Source organism: Halichoeres trimaculatus, unplaced genomic scaffold (assembly GCF_033239565.1).
Source record: "Halichoeres trimaculatus isolate MK-OKI-2021-1 unplaced genomic scaffold, fHalTri1.1 fHalTri1_scaffold_12, whole genome shotgun sequence".
In the NCBI taxonomy this organism is placed as follows: Eukaryota; Metazoa; Chordata; class Actinopteri; order Labriformes; family Labridae; genus Halichoeres; species Halichoeres trimaculatus.
Window position 1 is genome coordinate 29,385,680 of NW_027437190.1, and position 25,119 is coordinate 29,410,798.

General features: G+C 38.9%; 1 protein-coding gene across 1 annotated transcript; it reads left to right on the forward strand.

Annotated features, from left to right (window-relative positions):
• The first annotated feature begins 694 nt into the window (after positions 1–694).
• Positions 695–24,294, forward strand: LOC141801313 (neurexophilin-1). Its single transcript, XM_074684309.1, has 2 exons — positions 695–1,115; positions 16,825–24,294. Exons 1-2 carry the CDS (start codon positions 1,032–1,034, stop codon positions 17,623–17,625), a joined length of 885 nt encoding a protein of 294 aa, XP_074540410.1. The 5' UTR covers positions 695–1,031; the 3' UTR covers positions 17,626–24,294.
• Positions 24,295–25,119: the final 825 nt, after the last annotated feature.

Below are 25,119 nucleotides of genomic sequence, written 5' to 3' on the forward strand. Positions count from 1 at the left end.
TATGAAAAATCAAATAGAGAAACAAAAGTTACATGACAAACTTTAAATCTAATTTAAAGCTTTTTTTTCTGTAAATGATGTAGATAAGTCGGTGAGTTGTTTGACAGAAATATACATAATAATGATAATAATTATTATTTTTATTATTATTATTATTTTTTTTACTAATATTATGTTATTATCAATAGCATTAATTATTTTTTATTATTATCATTATTATTATTATTATTATCATTATTATTTTTATTATTATTATTATTATTATTATTATTATTATTATTGTTGTTGTTGTTGTTGTTGTTGTTGTTGTTGTTGTTGTAAAAAAATATACATCCACCCAATTCTGACAAAAATAGGACTTAAACATCATCCATAACTTTGCTTAAAACTTGTTATATTCTCATAATTTTATGGACATTAAGGTTTTAATCAAGACAAAACATGATTTTAATGTTATTTGAAGACACTTTTGCTTGGTAGCTCATCTCATCACATTGTCAATGTGGCAACTTTACCCTCTTCTCCTTCTGCTGATGTTTCCAGAAGCTGCTGCAGAGGATAAAAACATCCACTAGGTGTCGCCCACTGATGACGCTGACAGAAAAGTTGCTTCTCAAAAACTCTCCAGCGTGAACCTCCTTCTCTGCTCCCCCTTTCTTCCCTCTCCCTCTGTTTGTCTCTCCATCCCTCCCCCTTCCTCGCTCCCTCTCTGAACCTCAGAGCGTGGTGTATAAAACGTCTCTCCACACTGACACTCTGATGTACAAACACCTCGCTTCTCAGCACTGCGCCTCCAAACCTCACTCCACAAACAACAGCAACAGAAAAAAAGAAAAAGAAACCACCTCATCCACGTTTTTAACATCCATCCTGACTCTCCTGAATGAGCCTGAGAAGACTCCTCTCTGCTCCCTCGCCTCAGGACCGCCTCTCCCACTCTTTATTTCTCCTCAAGTTCTGCAGCTGATACCGGCTCAGTCAGGAGGAGGGTTTCTTTTTCTCCCGGCTGAGAAGATCAAGGACAGTTTGACATGAGGGGAGACGCTCCACAAAGAAGAGGCATGAAGAGCACATGTCTGCGGGCTGCTGCTCTGCTGCTGTCGCTCATCTCCCTGGTGAGTTAAATGTCATTCTGATTTGACCTTTGTCTTTCATTTTCAGATTATTTGACATCTCTGCAACATGTGATTAATGCTTGTCTGGTGGTGGAGAATTCAGGGAATATTTACGAACAGAAAATTCTGAAAAGTCAGCTCAGGTGGTGTGAGAACAGATGGACCTCAGAGTGATAAAAACTGAGCGTTTCAGATGGAAATTCACCTAAAATGCAGGTTGATTATGTGAAATATGAGAAGATGTTTACTGCTTCTTCTTCTTCAGACTCATTTTACAGGTGCTATAGAGGAGTTACAGCCTGTTTCTTGTTTTATGTCCTCTTACAAAAAGGACTAACCTAAGAGACTGATTTCTAACTGCTCGGTGCACCCACTCATTTATATCCCCACAAATTCTTAATGTAAGAGTGAACACAAGCTTCCCAAATCCCAAATCTGCATCTTGACAAATCCACCCCGCAAACAGTCCCACTTAAATATCTCCCTCCATTCAACCCTTCCTTTTGCATCCTCCCCTCCTTTCTCCCATTTACAGATGCAGTTCAATGAGGATATATTTGACAGAGCGGTCGCAGAACAGCCTGAGCCCATTATGACAAACACACCAGAATGCTCCTAACTCAATGCCTTGACAGTTTGTGACAACCCAATTCCTTTAATCCTCGGATAGACAGTCACCCCTCACCCGCTGATAAATCTGTCAACAAAGCAATCAAAGGCGAACAGGAGCCACTCCTCACTGCAACAAAAAAATTCCATAAACTTAATCCCTGCAAACTTGACTGGCCTTAAAAAGCTCCCGTGGTGTTATCTGTGTTTAATTTGCATAGTGATGGAAAGAAGTCAATTACTATTAATTATTCTCTACAACTTAATACCCATTATCGAATTGAATTCACCGTCTTGAAAACCATAAACTCAATTTCACAGCTGACTAAGCACACTAATCATTTCGCCCCTCCTTCCTCTTCTTTTTTTTCAACTTTACGGAGCCTAAGAAGGAAAACAAGGATTCTTCGATTTCACAGGCAATAACATCAACTAACATGGATTCTTCCCCCGTCACAAACAAAGACAGACATTAATCATGAAGTATGAGACTTATATGTCCAAAGCACTTTAGTAGTGTGAGCTGATCTCACAGCATCACTAGATGGGAGTGTGTTTTTTTTGCAGACTGGGCTGCCAAATTGCTTCGCTATGCTTTAATGGGATGATCATAATTGTTTCGTACTCGGTGCATCCTAAGCTTTCGCCTGCAGCTCCTTCAACAGATTGACAGACCCATGGGAACCTCACAAACTTATTTTGGCCGCCTTTGAACCAAGTCGTGTGTGAAATAATATGATTATGCATTTTTCCTCTGGGTAAGTTGAAGAACTGGTGGCTACGTTTTTTTCTTCTTCTTCTTCCCCCCACTCTCCTCCACCACCTCCTCCTCTCCCTCTTCGTCTTCTTCTTCTTCTTCTTCTTAAACTGCCCAGCTCTAATATCCCGCAGTCTGTCCGCGTACAGTATTTATCCTCCTCAGAAGTCATGGTGATAATTGTGCCCTGGCCCCTCAAAGCGCTGCTGCAGTGATAGGACTCGGCTCCATCCGCAGCTGCCTGTGATGTCTTGACACACTTTGTGATTTGTCATCATCTCTGACCCCCCTCAGGTAACACTTTGATATCACTGCGAGAACATAGACCTAAACTCTTAGTGGGCGTCAAATGCCCTAAGTTGATCCATCAGCTCAGCGACGGGGGGACCTCATGAGACGAGACAAGTTAAATTCACTGTAAACGACTATGACGACAATCATTTCCCAAGAGCCCAGTAGGAAAATTCTCCTAAAGACGGCATCAGCACACTAAAGACTCTTAAACTATCTCCCTGTGCAGGGAATATTTCTCTATCTCAGAAAAGGGGCTCTGCATTAAAGAAGCTCTGAAAAATATACAGAGTTTTTCTTGTCGCCTTCTTCCTCTGGAGAGTGTTGTAGTGGGAGTTAGGGACGGGACTCAGAGGGTAACTCAAAGATACAACATATTACAACACCTTATGACACCAAAGTTAAACTACATGTGACAATATAACTTATATTATACCATACGATATAATAGATTTGATGCATACATAACAGACACAATATATATGAAATGGTATGATACAATATGACACAACACAAAACACAATTTGTTGTATGATTTAATATAGTAACTAAAACTAAATAAAACTACAATGACATAAAGCCTAAACATGAAAAAATGATATGGTACGGTACTATACGGTACGGTACGGTACGGTACGGTACGGTACAGTACGATACGATATGATATGATATGATACGATACGATACGATACGATACGATACGACAAGGCATGCCAAAAAATGAGACAAGGCTATACGACATGTTAAGATATGATATGCAACACAAGGAATAAAATGACACCAAACTGACACGAGATGACAGCATGATAATATACGATACTGCACAGCACGGCACAATATGATTCCTTACGATACAATATGATACGTAAAGGAATGGGACAAAACAATACAATACAGTCCAAAGCAAAATAATGTTATACAGACTGGCATGAAATCATAGTAGGATAAGATAAGGATATGATGCAACAAGACATGACAGGGCACGGCATGGCACGATATATTACGATACAATATGATACCTTATGATAATGTATGATACGATACAACACCTGAAGATATAGAACAAATGACAAGATATAGACTGATAAGAAATGATATATTATACTTTATAAAAAATTATTATATTACATTATAATATATTATATTATATTTAAGGATGTTTGATACCACTTTTTTCAGACTGATACCAATATGAGTTTCTCCATCTTGGGTACTCAACACTAATACAACTATTACTTTTGATACATAAAAATTTAATTCTCAGTGACACATCATTTGAAACAAAGACAGCACAGTCTAACAACTGAGTGTTTGTTAAAATACACTGCAGTGCAAAATAAAACAGTTTCGCAGTAAACTCTCCCTGGTTCAGTCATGTTGTCCGAAAAGGAGCTGTCGCATATTTGCCGTGGTGTTAAACCGCAGCAAGTGGCGGCAACTATTGGCGAGGAGGACTTCCTCGACATACGATTTTTTTGCCTTGAGTATCGGCTGCTGGTATCGGCCCAATACCCGATACAAATACCAGTGCTTGCCCATCCCTTATTATTATATTATATTATATTATATTATATTATATTATATTATATTATATTATATTATATTATATTATATTATATTATATTATAAAACACAGCTATATATATATATATGAATTTCCCCTCTGGGATAAATAAAGTATTTTCTATTCTATTCTATTCTATTCTATTCTATTCTATTCTATTCTATTCTATTCTATTCTATTCTAGATATGATCTATGATACAACAAAGCCCAATACAGTACAATGCAATATGGAACAATACAATGTGACACGGTTTGGAAACTCAGAAAGATAGGACTATGGGATACCATGTGAAACGATACACATGATGGGATACAACACAAAACAATACAATAAGCATTTTTATGTGATACATTAAGGAACGATACGATTTAATCACGTTCAATATAAAATGATACATTACAATACTAATTCAGTGCAGTAAGTACAAAAACATCACTGTATACTGATTTTACCATGATAAAGCTCACGTTTTCTGATTTGACACTGCATGTCTGTCCAGTGCTAACAAAAGAGCTGTGCCATGATGAGTCAAATTAGAGGAGGGATCTTTTCAGATGGCCCTTAAATTTTTCTTTTTCTTTTTTTTCTTACAAAGATATTGATGTTTGGTATCAAAGCTTCAATTATTTTCTTGGTCGAGTCAGAGGAATGACGTATTGCCGCACTGTTATTTTGTCCCTCCCCGAGCCAAAGTATTTGTGATTCATAGCATCTGAAAGTCATAAATTAGATTAAAAGAAGCATTTTGCTGGAGGTGGTGGAGCGGGTCTTTAGATATCTTACTCAAAAGGTCACAGGTTTGATCCCAAAACATGTCCTTGAGCCAAACTCTAACCTCCAACAGCTCCTCACACTTTAAGCCTCTGTGGATAAGAGCATCACTTTAATACCTCAAATTTAAAAAGTCAGGAAATCTACAAAACTTTTGCTGCGTTGTATTTAAGCACAAAAACAGCACTGAAAGGACAGCGAATCTATTAAATTCTGGATGCTGCAGGTGAACTGTAAACACCACCTAATCAAGATTGCAAAGTGGCAGCTCAAATCTGCCATCAGCCAGCTCCCTCTCCATTCCAACTCTGTTAAAGCAACACTGTCGCACTCACAAATCCTCCCCACACAGCAGTCAGAGCAGCCGCAGCATTCAGGTAAATGAAAACTGACACACACTTTCATTCTTCCTCGCAAGGATTTTTTGTGTACAGCCCACCGCCGAGTCATCTGGCTCCTCCGGTGGTTCCATTAAAGGTGGAATTTGTTGGCTGTTCGGGGGTCCAGCCCATAGAATATCCTCCTGAGCTCCCGAGGGAAGCCGGGGGTTGTTTATCTTCCTGTTTCAAACAGCGGACGCCTGCGCCTTATCACAGCCTCGCCAAGAGTAGATAGCATTTATGTTTGTCCAACAGCCTGCACATACGCCGCATCTGGCAATCTGAGAGTCGTTTCCTAAAGGACTTGTGCATGTTGATGCTGTTTGTGTTATCTTTGTCGAGGGATTCTGCCTCATACACCAAACCTGAGAACAGCTTTAACAGACAGTTTAACGGAGTGGGAGACTCGTGCAGGTCAGAAGGTTGAAACACTCTGAGGGCTGACAGCCTCTAAATATGATGTGGAGATACTTCAGAGTATCTCTGCAGGAAAAAACACATTACGTATGCGTAAATTTCAAGACCTCTAAACTTTGGCTGAGGGTACTTTTTGATGAGTTAGTCCTTTTCCTGTTAAAGACAGATTTTAGCCGTTATGAGTCTAAAGAAGTAAACCCAGCCTTACTTTATTTTTAATATCACATTTTATACATAAAATCATCCAGCCCCAAGACCCTCATAAAAGAAATATTAGTAAAAGAAGGGAAAATGACAAAAGATTCAGACACAATTGAAGACATAAAAAATCAAAATACATTAATTTTTTTTTTAAGAGTTAGAGAGAATAGCTGCTTTTTATTAGAGCATTTTAACAAATTATTTTAAATAAAAAAAAAAAACTCATCCTAAAATCTGTTTTAAAATCTGTTTTAACTTTTTTGCTTTCTTTCTTTTAATCTTATTTTGTTTTATTTTATCTGATTAATTTTAACCTGCATTTAAATGGAATTTTAATTGTTTTCTTTTCTTTTCTTTTTTCTGTCTGTAAAGCACTTTGAATTGCCTTGCCAAAATGTCCTTTATGAATAAACTTGCCTTGCCTCAGCTATATATAGTGTACAAGTCAGTAAAATACATCAAGTCAGAAAAAGCTGAGAAAATTGTAATTACGATATGCCTGGTTGGAAGCGTTGACAACAATGTTAACCAAATATGAAATTTCTCCAAATTGAAAACCAGATTAAAAAGACGTCCCTTAGGTTTCTGTTTTTAAATGGTGAGAGTTTGGGGGGAGGTTTTAAACAGCTTTTCGTTTATACACACACATGCCAAAAAAAAAACATCCGGATATCTTAGCCTCTTTGAATCTCTTGTGTAATCCAAAAACAAAACACCAACTTTTGCTTTAATCCAGCATTTCTGAAGCGCCTCAAACTTGTTTTCATGTTTCATTTTAATGTACTGAATACTACTTAAACCATATTTAAACCCTATAATCTTAAAATGTGTTTGTGCAGTTTAGACCTAATATTAAACATTATCATCATTAGAGACTGAATGAGTTAAATGTCAGCAGGCTGACAGCATGATTTGACACTTCGATTCACAAATTTGTTTTCATTTATCCTAATCAACACGTTATTTTCCCTGCATGCAACGGGAGCTTCCAACTCAGCTCCTCCCACTTCCGAAAAGCTGTGACAAAAAAAAGAAAAATACATTTGTTTACACAACTGAAAGTAGCGAAAAGATGTCAGGAGTAAAAATGAGTTGTTTCTGCACATTTAAGTCAGCTTTTCAATTTTCAGTCAGTTTTCACATTCAAGATTCAAGATTCAGTTTTACAATCCCAGTCCCTTGAATGGTACAACCGCTGAAATCTGCATTTCTTTAATAAATCCCTTCAGAAGATCACAACCAACAGTTTGTTGTCCGTATTGTTGCCTTCCTGATTTCCTGACCCTCTGTGTGACACTCAGCCTTCAGCCTGTTGGTTTATAGAGACGTAAATCTTCGAACCACAGCAGAGACTGTTTCTTTTTCTTAGAGGTGAAACCAGCATCTTTAAAAAGAGCTGGTCACTAAATGTTTCTCAAGCTTCACCTGATAAATGAGAACTGCTTATGAAGCTATAGGTATTTAAGGTGCATGTGTTAAATATTTGGTGAATGTGAGACTGACATATGATGAACTACAGAGTGTTTGTTCATGGTGATTAGAAAACATGTTCGGATGATAAATCTGATTTTAGGGCCATGCACAGTTTTTTATTTATCTTAACTGTTGGAAATTTTTTGTCTTTTGTGAAAATGTGATTAAGAAAAAAAATGCTTTCTTCATGATTTTACATTTTCAAAACACTGCAGTGAGATAACTCTTAGTAATACTGCTTCATTTGTCATTATGTTCTTTTTTTATACGAGCGCTAATTGTTTATTATTTAGAGGGCTAATTAAAATAGCAGTTTTATCTCGTCTATTATAATTGGTTTATTAATTTACCTCACGGCTACTTTTTTCCCCACAATTTTTTCACCTCTGTTTGGGTTTTTTTTTTTTACGCTGTGTCCGGACAGAAACTGAGTGTTTTAAGTTTTCAGAGGATGAAAAACACATTAAACTCTTGACTCTCAGTTGAGTTAGAGCTAAATTTCAGACCCCAAAATAAATCAGGTAATACTGCAAGAAATACAAGATCCTGTAATGATGTTTTATCCTGACTAATGATTCTATTATCCAACTGGTAATTTATTTTACCAGCTTTTTAAATGGTTGAAAACATCTTAGATAAGACGAAATAGACTCTACTGAAAATCCAATGGGGGATTTTTTGTTGCAGCAGCTTACAAAGGGGAGTGGAGTGTTAAAATAAAACACTATTAAAGGTAAAATACCAAAATACAGAATATCATACTTGTGCATACACTTCTTACTCCCGCAAAATGGTTTGAAGTGTTTTGCAAGTGATGTATCTTTGTATGCTAGATTTTTGCAAAAATGTGTTGCTTTCCACACAAAATGATTTAAGCCATAAGAAATAAAAATAAATGTCAGCCAAATGCGAAATGTAAAAAAAATGCCGCATTTCATTTTCTTTTTCATTATTTTCCTTTTTTCTGTCTGTTTTATGATAAATAACCCCAAACGAATCTCAAAGTTTACAAACAATTGCTGATCCTTTTTAACGTAAAATAACTTTTTTAATTGCTTACAGGTCGGACTGATCTTATTTACTCTGAGAGTGATACCAAGAAGGCATGGTGTCATTCCTAGGGGGCACACATGAAACCAAAGGCTGTGACACGCTGCTCTCAGACAACCACTAAATTAAAAATGAATTAATAGAATACAGTGCAATTAAATAAAGCCAATTAAGTACAAAGTAAATGTCACTCCAGGTAACGGACGATGGAGTTTGTCCTTTATTTGGTGTGTAATAAAACCTAATATTGACAAAGCAATATCTGTTAAGCCCAAAGTTATCAAAGTGTGACTGTTGACCTTTACGCTGCCATGTTTGTTTTCCTCCCGCCCTTTATCCAACAGCATTTTCTTTCTTTTCTCTCTGCAGTATCTCTTTCAGACACAGCCATGCATCTGAAACACACGAGTACACACACTTTTTCTCTCTCTCTCACACACACACACACACAGACTCTTTGTGCCTGCTTGCATGTTTTGAAGCCGGCGAGAGGTAAATCTTGGCCCTCCGAGTGTTGGTGCAGTCAGTCGGGGTGTTCTGGATATAAACGTTGCTTTAGTCAGGACTGCCTCTGATCTGCCTAATCTCCCTGGGCTGGATTACAGGTTGGGTTTCTAATCCGTGAAGTGGGGTCTCTGTGAATGTGCCTCTGAGTGCTCTAATCCAGAGACTGTCAGGTGCTTTAGATGAAAGCTAATTGCATGTCACAGTTTCGGGACCATAAATAACGCCGGTGACAACAGAGCCAGTTCACACAACGAGGACTTGGGTCTGATCACGACTGGGCACACGCTCCAGATGCACTGTGTAATTTTGATAATCTTGGAGGAAAATAGAGAAGAAATCCTTTTCGAAAAAAATTGATTCCAGCGACACCTCCTCTGACAAAAGTATTCATAACAGGAAGTTGCAGAAAATTAAGGTGCTTTTCAAAACAAACTCTTGTAGGAAATCTCATTTCCTGGCTGACAGAATGATAAAACTTGAACTAACCGTGTCCTCAGCCTTGCATTGTTTAGAAAATATTCTCCCCGACTGCACCTGAAAATGGTGAATCTGCACACAGTGTCACTAATTAGCCTGACAGTCACTTAAAGCAGCTCAGAGCAGTTTCCTAATATCCCTTGATCTGGTTTCAGGACTCCACTGAGACTGAAACTCAGTTATAGAGAAGAATCAGTAATTACTGCACAAGAAAATGATATTTCATGTGATCATTAGAGACTAGGGTCTTATCACTGCTCAGAATAGCAATGTTCATGACAATGGAGTCCGGTTTATGGTTTGGATTAGAGGTCAAAGGTCACTTTGAGAAAATTCATTCCCTTGTAAAAAGTGGAAGTGAGCATAAATGAATGAATGAATGAAGACAGAAGATGTAAGAAACAAATACTGCAAGTATATTTGGAAAGAAGTTGGACAATGCAAAATACGTGACGTAAAAACCATAGACTGTTTATAGATAAGACACCATGGCTCTGCCATTTACAATTATACAGTTTAAAGCCAAAATTCCCCCGTCACAGGTGCAGCTATTGTAGCAGTTGTGCAGCCAGAGTCTGCGCAGTAGAGACTGTGAGGGGGGTGACAAAAATAATACACATATTTTTTCTTTTGCAAGTCTTATCACTTCTTGACTCTACCTCCTGACATATTTTTCAATCCCCGAAAAAAATATAGAAAAACGCCAGTTGTCAATCATCATCAAACGTGACATAAAACCTCATTTTTAACCTCTAATAACTAATGAAAATGAAACTTTTTAGAAAAAAGAGGACTTGAATACAAGACAGGCAAATGGTTTCTTCAAATCACCACAACAATCGAATTTGAGGAACATTTCTATGAGGTGTAATAAATAGGGGACGATCACGGATCTTGAAAAATCCCGACCTGCCGATACTGATGATTTGGTACGATACCGATTGATACCGATTTTTATTTTTTACTTTTTATAACTGACAGCATAAACCTTCAATGTTCCAATCTTATTTTACTGAAAACCATTGAACAGTAAATTTGAAACAATAAAATCTATCTTTATGTTTCAACTTAAACAACCAATAAAGTGTCCTGAGTTTTAGGTCTCAGAGCAAAAAGCGACAATGGCTGGCTGTCAGACCTTCCTGGAGATGTATAAGATCAGTTTTATATGTAAGGATGGGCCGATCACCAATCCCTGATCACCAATCCTCCAAAATTAAGGAAATCAGAGCCGATCGATTGGTGCATGTCTAGAAAAACCTAGTTTTTAACCTCTTATAACTACTGAAAATGAAACTCTTCAGAAAAAAGAGGACATGAATACAAAGGACCCAAATATCTTCAAATCACCACAACAATCGGACACAAAAAACATTTCTATGAGGTACGGTAAATTATATAAGTTTGACCACAGCCCATCTGGAATAACTGTGGAGATGGACTTTTTGACCTTTACTGCATCCAGCCACCAGGGGAAGCAGTTTTTGTGGCGACCTCACTTCAAGCCGAGCAAGATTATGTCCATTTTTTTTTAACAGTCTGTGGTTAAAACAATGCTGTCTTCATTCATTTCGGTTCATTTTTGGTTGATTTGACCACAAACAGAGTCCAAATTTATGCAAACTGAAAACGGCTATCAGATTACAGTACTTTAGTGTTTTAGCTCCTGCTAATTTGTAACATCCGTCCTTAGAAGGATTTTTGAGGGAATAAAATGGGACAGTAAGTGAGAAAGGTAAAAAGAAGATGTTACCAGGTACAGCATGAAACTGTAAAAACTCACTCACCAGTGACGCAGTGTTTCTCTCAAAAGTGTTTAAATTTGCAGAAAAGTTTCAACTCTTCCAGAAGCAGGTTTCAGGATTTAGGAAGTAGCTTTTTGAGCGAAGATGTTTTGCTGAGAGAAACTTGACAAAGAAGCTCTGGTGGGTCTGCTTCAGCTCTGTAGGCTGAGGTGAACATTTTACATAAAGAAATCTCTGCTATAGTAAAAATACAAACTTTTTATTTGCTTAAAATGAGCAAATGATGACGTCTAATTATTTTTGTCCTGGATTTTAAGAGCCTGATTGTGCAGCAGAGGATTAGGGCTACAGCAGGGAATAAAGCACTGAGATTTGCAGATTAAAGTCATAAATTTACAAAAATCAAAGTAGCAATATCACAAAAAATAAAGTCATAGATTTGACAGTGTACATTAATAACCCCCAAAATGTACTAGATAACAAGGATGAACTGTAGAATTTATGAGATTGAAGTCATAAGAAAATAAAGTTGGAATTTTATGAGAAAGACTTTGTAATTTAAGGATTTGGTAATTTATAGGATAAGAGCAGCCAGCTGCATGCATTAAAACTGAACAATGTGGATCATCTTGTGAAGTTAAATCTGACAGCGGTTGCAGAAACATTCGCAGGCTGCCGGAGTATTCTTAAAACAAAGTGGTGCTGATATGTAGGATCAAGTTTTCAGTTCTTCATGAAACAAATTAAAGTATAATTTCACAAGATGCTCCATGTTCCTCATTTTAGTCCAGCTGCAGGCTGCTCTTCTGATCTTTCTCTTCAAAACAACATTAAGGCTAACAGCAGCCTTAAAATGTGATTTTCCTCTTATAAATAGACGACTTCATTCTCGTAATATTACATCTCTATTTATGGAAATTTAGGAATTTATTCTCATGAATGTAAGACTTTAATCTCTAAATGTCTTTTTTTTTCTGTGCAGATGCTCTAATACTCTGTGTCATAGTTGTAAAGACACGCTGTGGATTTGATTACTGACTGGTTGGACTGGGACGAGGCAGTTCAGTGAAAGGACAGATGAGAGTGTCACAGTATAAACAAAAGAAAGGCACAGCTGAGTGTCACAGTTTCTTATCGCCTCAGAACAGCAAAGATAAGCCCTAATCATCCAGTAAATCTTCAAACAATGTAATCTAAAATTATCCCCAAATACTTCACCTCTGATACTTGTTCAGTCGCTCTGTTTCAGGCGACTTTTTAGTGGAAAAACAGATCGACTAATACCTAAGTCTTCCTTTTGCATTTTTAAAAACAATCTTCATTCATATTACGACACAGTGAAAACAATCCACTAGCACTGGATCTGCAAAAATGTCTAAAATACTGGAGTATGCATGCCAGAGTCTAACAGTAGGTGATGTCATTGGCATGAAACGCCACATGCCTGTGTATTTCACTGTGAAAGGGAACACCTGTTTACAGAGAACAGAAAGATGATGTTTACAAAAGATTATACTCTTAAACTGGGGTCAGAAGTTTTCATTTTGAGTCACCCAAAATGCCATTTCTGTCTAAAGGAACAGCAAGTGTTACCAGTGTACACATAAAGAGCATTATCAAAGCTTATATCAGACATAAATAAGTCACACTGAAAAGGGCTCAAGGACAGCTCCTTGGGGGATTCCTGTTTCAGTTTTGTAATCAGCAGATTAGATGCTACTGATCTTGAAACACTGTTTGTACACTGCAAACAAATGAAATCTTATCAAGTGTTTTTGTCTTATTTTAAGTAAAAATTGTCTTGTTATACTTGATATTAGCCACACTCAACTGGTCAGTCTGGAAAAATGTCTCATTTCAAATTGTTTAAAGACAAAATGCGGTCTGAATCTGCTGATGGAACAAGAGAAATTTGTTAGAAAATTTGCTTAAAACTATAATAATGTCTTAATACAAGTAACTTTTTTTCTTGTTTCATTGGAAGATTTTTTAAACTTGTTACATGAAATTCAGGCCTCATTTTTTGTCTTTAAACAACTTGAAATGAGACATTTTTCTGGACTGGTCAGGTAAATGTAGCTTATATTAAGTATAAAAAGACAAAATTTAATAAGATTTGAGTTTTTTGCAGTGTCACCTTTAGAACATGAACCAAGACAGAGAGCATTTTAAAACTGAAATGTTGTGATTTATGGTGTCAAATGTCTATTTTAAATCCAGGATCTGTACCTCTTATTTTTTCTTTATCCAGTGACTGTTTTATGTGTATTATAGTAAACCAGTAGCTTGCTCTGAGGTATGATGACAGGTGAAGCCAAACCGTACACGATGCAAATAATGTTTTTTCTCCACGTAGCAGACCTTTTCCATGTTTTGAAATAGCTGCCGTATTAACCTTTGAGATATATTTAATGTCAACTTTTTCAGACGAAAATAAACAACCAACGCCTTAAACATCTGTAAACCAAAGGATAAAGACTGAACTGTAACGTCATAATGTACTTTATGGCTGCCTGGTCGACAGTCTATAAGAAACTGTCTCACTGCGACTTTTACATCCTAAGGAGCTTTATGTTTGACTATAATGGTGCCAATAAATCCTGCACAGTAAGCCTCCCTCATCCTCAGCCTCACTTTATCTTTTGACAATACATCAGCAGAGAGGAAACCTGACAGACTTTTGTTTCCAGCAATGGAAGACAAAGGGAGGAGTTCATTAATACAGTTTAACTGCCCCGCTGTGCAGGGAAATGGCATAAATTCATATTCCTCTTCACCTCTTCACAGCAACGCTCTGCTTTCTTTTATCTTTTTCTTCAACTGACTAAGATTTGGCTTTCTCAAAATGTTTCCCGCTTTAGAAAGCCTTTGATTTGACTCTGCATTATCATGCTGCATTTAAAAAAAATGCCCCGTCCATGTGTCTTTATTCAGGGAGAGAGAAAGATGTAAAAGCTACTCAGCCAAAGTCTCCACAATGCCACAAACGGTTCAACCGCATCAGATCATTCATCATCGAGGCCTCTTCAAAACAACTGGAGGCTATCTTTTCAAAGTCCTTCACTCTGGAGTTCATAAAATGAACGTATGCTTCAGAGGAGGATCACAACTCCTGAAACCGTTTGTACACTTGAAGCTCCACTCTCTAGGTTTCAGTTCCACAATGTCATTCAGTGAACTTTCTGAATGAGAGAAGACCTTATTTTCAGAGTATTGATCGCGAGGTGAAGGTACAAAATGTAAACGCTTCGACCAGATAGATCTGCTGTCACGTTCCGCGGCCGGGGTTTGGACGTCACTGTCACCGGCCTCTGTAGGGTGCACGGGGGATCTTGGCTCCCTCATCTGTGTGATTGTTAGAGGAGAGACACAAAATGAATCATCAATCATCCATTCAGGCCACATTCAGCAGGTAATAGTCTGCTGTTGCATCACGTCTGCACCCGAGAAGCGCTTCATTCATCTCGATGTATGGCAGGAATACCCTTAATCTTGATTAAGACTCGCTGCGAGAGATGTTTCACACACCCTGAGAGTCAGTTACAGTGTTCACACCGTTTGCTTAAGGTGCCGGCATCCATGGGGGTGGAAAACCCTCAGTATTAATTGACCTTTTCTCCTTTCATTGAGATCTTTCTGAACAGTGGGATATACAACCAACATTTAGTGGGATGGAGTTGAAGATGAAGCTGGTCTAGTCCACTGAGTTTGGCTCCAAAAATCCAAATTGCACGGTTGATCCCTTTATTCCAAGAGCACCAGATCAGGGAAAGTCATGCTGTAAGGTTTTCAAGTGGTTTTCTGTTAGATGCATCTGGAACAAGCTTTCCAGTGAGGGAAGTAGTGATTTTTTTTCATCGATCACCAATGTACCACACAAAGATTAGAGCTGTCCAAAGTGCTGAGAGGTGGATACTCTATATGTGTGGTTCGCTATAGCCACATTCCCACCAAGCAGTCGGATTTGGTTCAGTACAGTTTGGCACGGTTTGGTACAGTTAAGCCTGATCCTGTTTGCGTTTCCACAGCAAACTGTGCCCTCTCATGGTAGGCAGCGTGTAAGTTGGATACTGAAAGCCCCAGCTGTTAAATAATGGTGTGACGCCGTAGCAGTGTACCCCGCTAATAAACCCAATGAAGAAGAAAAACGTGACACAGTAAACAAAGAGCATTAAAGGGCAACTCCGTTTCTTTGACACCTGGACCTTATTTATAGGTGTGTGCATGCTCATATACTCACTCAGACAAACATCGTGCAGCTCGGAGTCCTTCAGAAGTTATTTAGATCCAACCGATTTTTAGCCGCACTTAGCGGGGGCCACGGCAAGGGAGCTTCAGCGTGGGACATAATCTCTGCAAAATCGCTCATTTTTCGCTCATATTTTTTCATCCATCGCCAGTGTTATCATAAAGTCAGCTCGTCTACCGTCTTCAGGTGGGTCAGCTGACCCAGAGCCGACCTGGTAAACAAACGTTTGACGGTTGTCCTTACCGGTTTGAGCCTGAGTACACGGACGAGGAGCTCCATGAAAGACGGATGCAGAGGGAGAGAGATTAAGCGGGCTCGAGAACAACAAACAGGAGCACGGCCACGACTCAATGCGAACTGGTGGTGCGCTTGTGGACAGTGTTCGCCTATGGCAACAGAAGAGGAGTGTGTTTGTGATAACGATGGATAGGGATAGATGAAAAAATATAGCCGAAATGAGCGATTGTGCAGAGATTATGTCCCGCGCTGAAGCTCCCTTGCCGTGGCCCCCGCTAAGTGCGGCTAAAATCAGTTGGATCTAAATAACTTCTGAAGGACTCCGAGCTGCACGATGTTTGTCTGAGTGAGTATATGAGCATGCACACACCTATAGATAAGGTCCAGGTGTCAAAAAAACGGAGTTGCCCTTTAATGGAAGACATGCAGCATTTCGTCCTCTCTGTGATTGGCATGTAGCTCTTTGATACAAAGTACAATCAAGCTTTGTTTCAGAGAAGTCTGTGTGCCGCCAGGAGAAATGCAGCAGCTGCCGCACAGTAAGGGATGATTCTTTCGACCAATCAACGGTCTGCAGTGTTGTAGCTCCACCTTCCGAGGGTGGATCGGTTCAGTCTGGCACCCATAGGAAAGGGTCCCAAAAATTGGGACCGCTCGTCTTGGTTATTTGGGGATCTGTCCCGGAATAAGTCAGTGGAAATGCCACAAAATGTGCGCCTTGCAGAGATGAACAGGTGTAAACGCGGCTTATTTTTGGAGGGGGAAGCTAAACAACCAAGGTCAACCACTACCAAAATGGCGACTCACCTTTTGGGGATCAAAAGGGTTCAGAAGCAAAGTCACCAGCTAACAAATAAGTCAGGGGTCTTGGGCTCCACTTCTGTGTCCAGAAAACCAGCCGTGGTCAAACACTAATCTTATTTTAGCATTTGTGCTGCCTTGTCAAAAGGTGTAAACTCCTTTCTGTTTGTCCTTTCAGGTCACCAGTGCTGATTCACCGAGTTCTGAAAATCCAGGTTTGAGGGAGAGCTCGAAAGCCAAAGTAAAAACTTACTGGACAGAAAGCAGCAAGGCATTCTCCATCAGCCGCCTGCTGTCCCAGACCCTCTACCACAAAGAGAACTTCACCTCCCTGGATCTGAACTATGACGACGATGACGCAGACCCCTTCTCCAAACGGGAGCAGTGGAACTGGCTTTATAACACTTCAAATGCCCGAGATCCTCGATCCAGGACGAAGAGGAGGCCAATTGTCAAGACGGGGAAGTTCAAGAAGATGTTCGGCTGGGGTGACTTCCACTCCAACATTAAAACAGTGAAGCTCAACCTCCTCATTACAGGAAAGATCGTGGATCACGGAAATGGGACGTTCAGCGTCTACTTCCGCCACAACTCCACCGGGCAGGGCAATGTGTCTGTGGGTCTTGTACCTCCGACAAAAGCTGTGGAGTTCCAGGTCCACCAACCACACCAGCAGTTCCACCACCATCACCACCAGCAGCAGCAGACAGCTCTCGAGACGAAGGACACCAAGCTGTTCAACTGCAGGGTGGAGTACGAGAAGGTGGAGAAGGGCACCAGGAACTCGCTGTGTGCCCACGACCCGTCGCAGAGCTGCCCGCAGGAGCAGACGCAGAGCCACGTGTCCTGGCTGTGCTCCAAGCCCTTCAAAGTCATCTGTATCTTCATCACCTTCTACAGCACCGACTACAAGCTGGTGCAGAAGGTGTGTCCAGACTACAACTACCACAGCGACACCCCTTACCTCCCCACCGGGTGATCACAGGATCGGACAAGAAAGCAGGGGGCAAAAAAACGCAGAGACGAGCTTTCGGGTCCAGAGTGGTGTTCGGATTGTTTGAATGAAAACGAAGTCTTCAAACTTGAGATGTCGACAGGCATTGTTACAGCTAACATAACCTTGACGCAAGACCGACAATGCTCCAATGAACAGACCAACCCTGAGGTCATTGTGAGAGCATTTAGGGAAGCATTTATAGGCTTGCAATCTTCACATTATATGCATAGCTGCCTGCCTGCTTACATCGAAAGGAAATTCTCAAGCCAACCGTAAAAATATGCTGATTGTATTTATGTAAATATTATGGATTCTACACAAAGACCAGAAAACAGTTTTATTAATGTTTTCTCCTGCTAATTTAGTTGTTTACGTTGATAGTGTGTTTCCGTCTCAATCATGCTCTCTGTCTTTTCCAATCAGTCTCCCGTAATCACCGCATACACGTAAATGTCAACGCAAATAAGACGAATCTGTCAGTTTGCATTAGAGGGCATAATGGGAAAAGCAAACATATTTTGAGTGGTGTTGTTTTCTGCAGTGTGATTGTTAGAGTGGGTATAGCTCTCTGATGTCGTCGTTGGATTCTCGTCCATGTCCGTGCATGAACCGAATGTGGTAAACAACTGAATAACGTCCATCTATATTTTGTGTTATTGCAGCTGTCAGAAATAATCTCCATCAAGTCCCAGGAGAGAAAGAAAAAAGAGGTCCTTTCTGTTTAAAGTCTGTGTCGTGTGTTTGCAGTCTTAAGGCCATAGGTGGCGCAAAGTAATCAACACCAATGGAGGGCTTTCATCACGTCAAACTTGAGCGCGTAAATGTTTCAAAAAATAAATAAAACTTGCAGAAGACACACAAGATGACAGAGACACTGAACTGCTCCTTTAAGAAAATCAAAAGTACCTGACTGTGCTTTAACTCTGCTGTTTTTTTTTAAGTCTTGCATTTCCATTTCAGCTCTTGTATCCTGACTTACAACAACTTCAGCACATAAACTTTCAACCCCTGCATCACTTACATGACAAGCAGCCAGTAGTAAGTACGAAGTGTCAGAGCCACAGTGCCCCCGCAGCATCCAAAAATAACACTGGAATAATCATTTATACAGAAAAGTGCTTGATAATGAGAAACAAAACAAGGTCAAAAAAAGTTCAAAGTGTTTAAAAAATAGATATTTGAACAAGCAGTGAAAGGGAATGATAGAGAGGATCATTTTCTAAAGTTCAGGCATCAAAGACTGAGAGAGAACAAACAGTTTGTTAAAATGTGAGATGTTGTAAAAATGTGAAATCCTGCTCCTGGAAAGACGGGACATACATTAAACAGCAGGTGCTAATCACACATTCCACCTATGAAGCTTTCGCACCTCTGGTTATCAAAAGAAATAAAAAATAAAAATCCAGGATGAGACTAACTCTGGCTGTTAATGATATTGGATGTTCCAATTGGCTATTAAACCTTCATTACACAAATTGGGAGCCAGTGGCTGCGTGTGAAGCATTTAGAGGAAATGAACACAGTGTAAGTGGGAGCTCTGCAGAGTCAACACCATAGAAAGACTGAATTAAAGTGCTGATAGGAAACCTGTAAAAAAAACGCACAAATGTGCACCTAGGGGCGCAATCACGGCTGTCTATTTAAATTCAGTGCAGTTCGCGATGGTATACGCGACACAGTAACTGCTAATGGCAGCCTGGCTGACATCCAATATGCCAACATGGGGTGTATTTTGTGACAAGGCAGGCCAAAGAATAGGGGTCCGCCTGTGGGATGAGTGAGCATAAAGAGGAATTTATGATGTGGAGGAACAAGGCTGGCAGAAATCACTGGAAGCACCTGACTCGTAAATTGAGAGCATGTTTCTGTCAGCGAGAAGAAGGAATGACTAATGTCTCAGATTGCTGTTTAGGCCAGTTCTTTCATCTCAATAAAGTGACTTTGATATCTCTCCACCCCTACCCGAATGTGCCAGGGACAGTTTGTTCAGCTTCAAAGAATTAAAGCAGCACTCTGCCGAGACAATACAGCCTCATTATGCACGTAATCTTACAAGTGTAAACAGTCTGGCGCAGAAGTGTTTGGTGTGAGAGTAGCTGAGAGATGGAGCCGTTCCCCGACTGATGTCGTCTGAGGGGAAATGCAGCATATTATTCTGTGTACTGATTAAGGCCAAATCAACAGTGACCTTATGGATTACACAAGTATTTACAAATCTTACTGGAAGCTGCACTGATCAATAGTTTAACACTAACAGCACGTGTCTAATGTTAATGCTACGGCTTGTGTCTGTGTTTTCTGAAAGGTTCCTTAAAGTCAAAGACGCTCACCAAGGGTTTACACCAACAGTTTTAATACACATGGCCTCACTTTTCCTCTGCTAAATCAAGTTTCCAAAAGCAGCTTTCTTATTAATCAGCAGCAGTGTTAAATACTTCATTCTCATGGGTCAAACCCCCTTAACACAGCAATTATATCAGAGTAGCAAGAACTATGCTGGGGAAAACCAGATCACACACGTCATTTTACAATAATAATAGTACATTTACTTATAAAGCACCTCTGAAAACAGATGTTTACTGTGATAATAAAAAGACAATTCAAATAAAATAAAGAATAAGATCCAAGGAAATAAACAGAATTAAACAGATGAGTCTTTGATGGTGCAATTAATTATAGATTACACTGGGGAACACATTTTTTGTTGAGTTAGGTCTGAGAGCTGTTTTTAACTAATTTTTGGGCACTGAGTTCAAGACTGATCTCAGTTTTTCTCTATCGCGTCGTTTTTGAACAATAGTATCCCCTTTTCTTAAAAAATGTGAAAAATACTTCACTTAACAGATACATGCTTGTTTTATAACAATGAAATATGAAAGAAACAGACATGACTGCAATGTTTGTTTAACAATATTATGTTTTTACTAAGGATAAGGCTACTGGAGGAGCTACAGGAGCAGACATGATCTGAACTAAGGAAATATAAACCTATGTAAATAAAACACTAAGATGAAATAGTTACAAACTTTGAAAACTAAAAAACAGCATAAAACGAAATAGAACTTAAAATAGTATGCCCATGGTTACAAGATTAGGAGAAAAGCAGCACAAATCCTCTGAATTCCTTCAATGCTATAGCTTCCTGTTTGCAGATATTGATAGTACTGACCTATTGGGAACAGCACACACCTCTCACTGCGCTGTCTCAACTGTGACTGCTTAAACAAGTGCAATTGTAATCAGATGGGAAGTCTTACTACAGCTTATTCAGAAGAGTTTGGCTTATCTGTAGGATAAGCTGTGGAGAAAAAACTTGACGTGCTAGAAAAAACGGACTGCAATTTTAGGTATTGGCATGCCAATTTTAGTTTTAATCAGCACACAAATCTAACTCAACAAAAAAAAAAAAAAAAATCAAATTGTTCCCCAGTGTTATGGGAAATAAATAAATACAAATAACAGAAGCATCATAGGACAATGAAAGGTTAAAAAAAAGACAACATCACAACAGAGAAAGTGAAATTTGTAAAAACAATATAGAGCAATAAGAGAAAATAAATAGAACCAATGGAAAAATGAAATGATAAAGTGCAACAAAAAGGAATAAATGAGAAAGATTTTAAATAAAATAAATCAGTTACATTAATATACAGTTAAAGATGTGAAATTGTACAAAAGTAAGTCAGTAAAAGAGAGTTTTAAGAAGTGATTTATTGGCTGTGCACACCGTTTCTCCTCGGGGAGGTTGTTCCAATGTCAAGGGGCTCTGGTGGAAAAAGTTCATGATATTAAATCAATCCATGAAAAGGAGTATGGCACTTTTTTAATATTATAAGTCAATATCCTGTTGACCATGTGGCAAAATGCTAGTTTCCAAATTTGCTGTAAATAGGACTGGGCCACTGACAAATTTTGCTGGACAATAAATGATATTATTGACAATATTATTTCGAGATCAAATTAACCACTAATATAGAAAAATATATGTCATAATAATGCAATACACCCTTAAACATGCAATAAATTTAAAATATTTCTCATTAATATGTTTCATTAATGTAATTGGAATAACATCCCAAAAAAATAAACAATAAAAATAAAATTGGCTCTAAGTCAAAAATTGCACTTGAAGTTATGAAGTTATTCTTAACGCGAGGCCAAACCAATGCGACTAGACTGTTCAGTTTGTGAAGATATTTCTTCTCTCATCTACGAGGCTTCAACAACCTCATCAGCTTCATCCCAAACTACAAAAACAAACACACATGCACATGGTGATGATGATATTGAGGCCTGCAAAATTATTGAGTTCCTTTCATTTATTGAACGATTAATTGATTTATTGACTATCGCCCCTGGCCTAGCTGTAAACAACAGAGAGGATATTTTTGGTTTCACTCTCAGTTTAAATTGAAGAGCAATGGTTGACCAATCAACCATTGTGAGATGTTAAAACACACAAAGGAATCACAAAGGAGAAGAAAATTCAAACTGACTTAAATATATTCTACATCTTTTAATGATGTTAATTATAAAATGCTGATTTTGTGAATTTACCATGAATAAAATTGTTAAAAATTATAATGATTTAAAAATCTAACATTTAGTTTTCTGGTAGCACCAGGGGCTATTTTTTAAGCTGTCCCCTCCTCTTCATGTCAGGGTCTTGTCTCTTTATGTATGTATTTTTTGCGACATCAACCCACTCACTATATATTATTTTTCATATAATAACAATGTATCCAAGCCATGAAACACACATCCTCATTGTTTCACGCTCAAAATTCCTGTCAATCTGGTTGTAAAAAGACAACAGCAGCACTAACAGTTCATTAGCAACACAGAGGAGTGTTAACTGTGTTAGCAGATCTGGCAGGAGAGTGTTTTTCAGAAAGAGGCAGCTGGAAGAAAGTAACTTCTCTCTTGTCGTTTCAGTGTCAGAACATGTGGGGAAAAAGATAAAAATTTACTTTAATAAAAGTGAGAAGATTAAAAAAAATGTGACCATGGTCTTATAAACAAGTGAAGAAAGAAGGAAGTGGGTTTTTTAATGTTCGTGTCAGGATAAGAGGAGGAAATTATGTTTTTGCACCATTTCATCCACTGACAGCTGTATAAACCATCCCGAAAGTATGTTATCATGATTTTAGATCTACAGTACACAGCACTGCAAACAGCCATCAGACCCAGCTGGAGTGTAACTGGTGAACAGTTAGCAGCTAAGGAGACAGATGTTTCCCTGAGGAGTTAGAGAAGATCAAGTAAGCATGAACAAACGACTTCTATTCCCCAGATGAAAACGTCTGTTTCTCTGTCTCCTGGGTGTGTAAATAAAAACACAAACACTTTGACCATTTAAACTTCATTCAGTCACTGTTTTACATCTTATTGTTGGAAAAATCTGTGAGTACCAAAGTGAAAAATGTGAATTTTCTGTGTTTTAAACCCAGCATTCACATGCCTGTAGGGACATGACAAATTCAAGATCTTCAGCGCCTGAAAATATTAATAACTTCACTGTTTGGTCTGGCATTACTACCTTTATTAAAGCATCTGTTGAACTTTAGTGGGAAAGCAGGAGGTTCCAGTTTAATGTTTTTCTTCTTCTGGCAAAACGGCCAATCTTGAGTTAACTTTCAGCTCACTGATTGTACCTTCAACACAACTTAATGAAGTGATTAAACATCGGGGATGTGGAGAGTAGAGTTTTATAATTAAAACGTCAGGAAAATAGCTTTTTTAGGAATTAAATCCAAACCAATCTCAAATATCTAATAACCAGAATTCAGCAGTGAATCTTTTTCATGGAGCTCATTTGCACAAGTTGAAGAAGGTCGGTTATTTTAACTCCTCTTTAAAGACAATGCTTTTTTAAATTATGTTAATTTCAAAGACCTTATTCACCCGGCAACAGGAAAAAGCAATCGCTCCCTCGGAGAAGGCGTCCGTCTATCGAGCGCGAGCGCGTGAATGGAAGCAGCAGCATTACAACCCGGCAGTGTTTGGACGTCTAAGTTATCTTTGGGCCCAGATCTCCTCCCTCGGTTCAGTTGTCCTGGGCCGGAGCCATCCATGCTTGCCGTCTATCCCCTAGCTCGCCCACAATCCCTGATTAATGTGGTCTGGGCGGGAGCTGTCAGAAATGGCAGAGAGAATCATGGGATTTCTCCTTCAGAGTCCCAGTGACACCCAGCAGCTGCAGGAGTAAACAGATGACTAACCACTGGCCTTTTGGCAGCCTGTGGAGATTCACACGGAGGGAGGGCGCCGAACGTAGCTTTGACATTTAGGTGGATTAGAAAGTTCTTGGGTTCTGCTCTCGCGGTGTCAGAGGTGGTTGGCATAGTAATTATTTGCGACTAGGTTTTTCTTTTGCTTGACCCCCAACCGCAGCGAAAGCGTAGTGCTTCATTTTCCTACTCATGGACGTTTGTTGAGATGAAATGTAGAAGTGTAAACCATCTCTGTAAGCCTCATTTATAAACAAATCACAGTCTTACTTTGAACAGGAGAAAGAAATGTGTCTTATCTGGGGAAAAAAAAAACACCAATTTGTCATTTCAGACCACAGTGCTACTGCTGCAGAGTTCATTTCAGATGTGAGGCTGGAGCTATCCTGGGGCACAGTTTTGTGTGAGGTATTGACATATTAAAGGCTGTAACAGACAATGACTGGTGTATTTTTTTTTCTTTTTTTAAATCACAAATAAATTACTCTCCTCAAAACACCATTACTCCTCCGGAAATGAAAACTCACTCATTGTGAATGTCTCATATCAGGTAAAAACTGGAGAGAATTAATTAACCTTTGTCATTTTAATTGCTTTAGTGACAGCTGTCCTTTGGTGCCGGTGCTATCCTAATGCACATACTGCCGGCTTGTCAATTACTTTCCCAGTGAATAGATTAAAACGCCACAGAGGATAGAGTCATTTCATTAGTCAGACTTAATGCCCCCCAGACATAACCAGGTACCAACACTTCACCCCTAAATATGCAGGAAAATGAACAATACTATTAAGCCCATATGAATCGAATGAATTGTGCCAACACGAAATTAAGTTTACGCTCTATTTAACTCTCTCCTGCTGCTTATATTACATTTAATACACATTTTTCTTTACAAGGTTGTGGAAATTAGGATTATTTTGAGGCTTTCATGAAAGGTCTGGGCACCTGTGTGCGCTGCTAATTGCTCTAATGGATGTTAGCATCGTAACGCCGACAATTCACCCACAGTGGATAATGGCTGACAGCACTGACTGTCTAATTCTCCCATTTCTGCTGTTTGCACATCTCTGATCTAATGCTCCTCAGCTCATCATGAATCTGAAAGAAATTAGGCCGCTCTCAAATATGTGTCAGCTGGATGTCTCGGCTGCTTTCAACACCAAAAGCTCAAGTCTCGGCTCTTCACCACATTATGTGAAGACAAGAGACGCTTTCACCATTTATCAGGCTGCTAAAGCCCCCTTT

Coding starts and splice junctions, on each gene's coding strand:
- LOC141801313 (XM_074684309.1), top strand. CDS start 1,032: ATGAGGGGAGACGCTCCACAAAGAAGAGGCATGAAGAGCACATGTCTG. Junction 1,116..16,824: donor TGCTGTCGCTCATCTCCCTG/GTGAGTTAAATG, acceptor TTGTCCTTTCAG/GTCACCAGTGCTGATTCACC.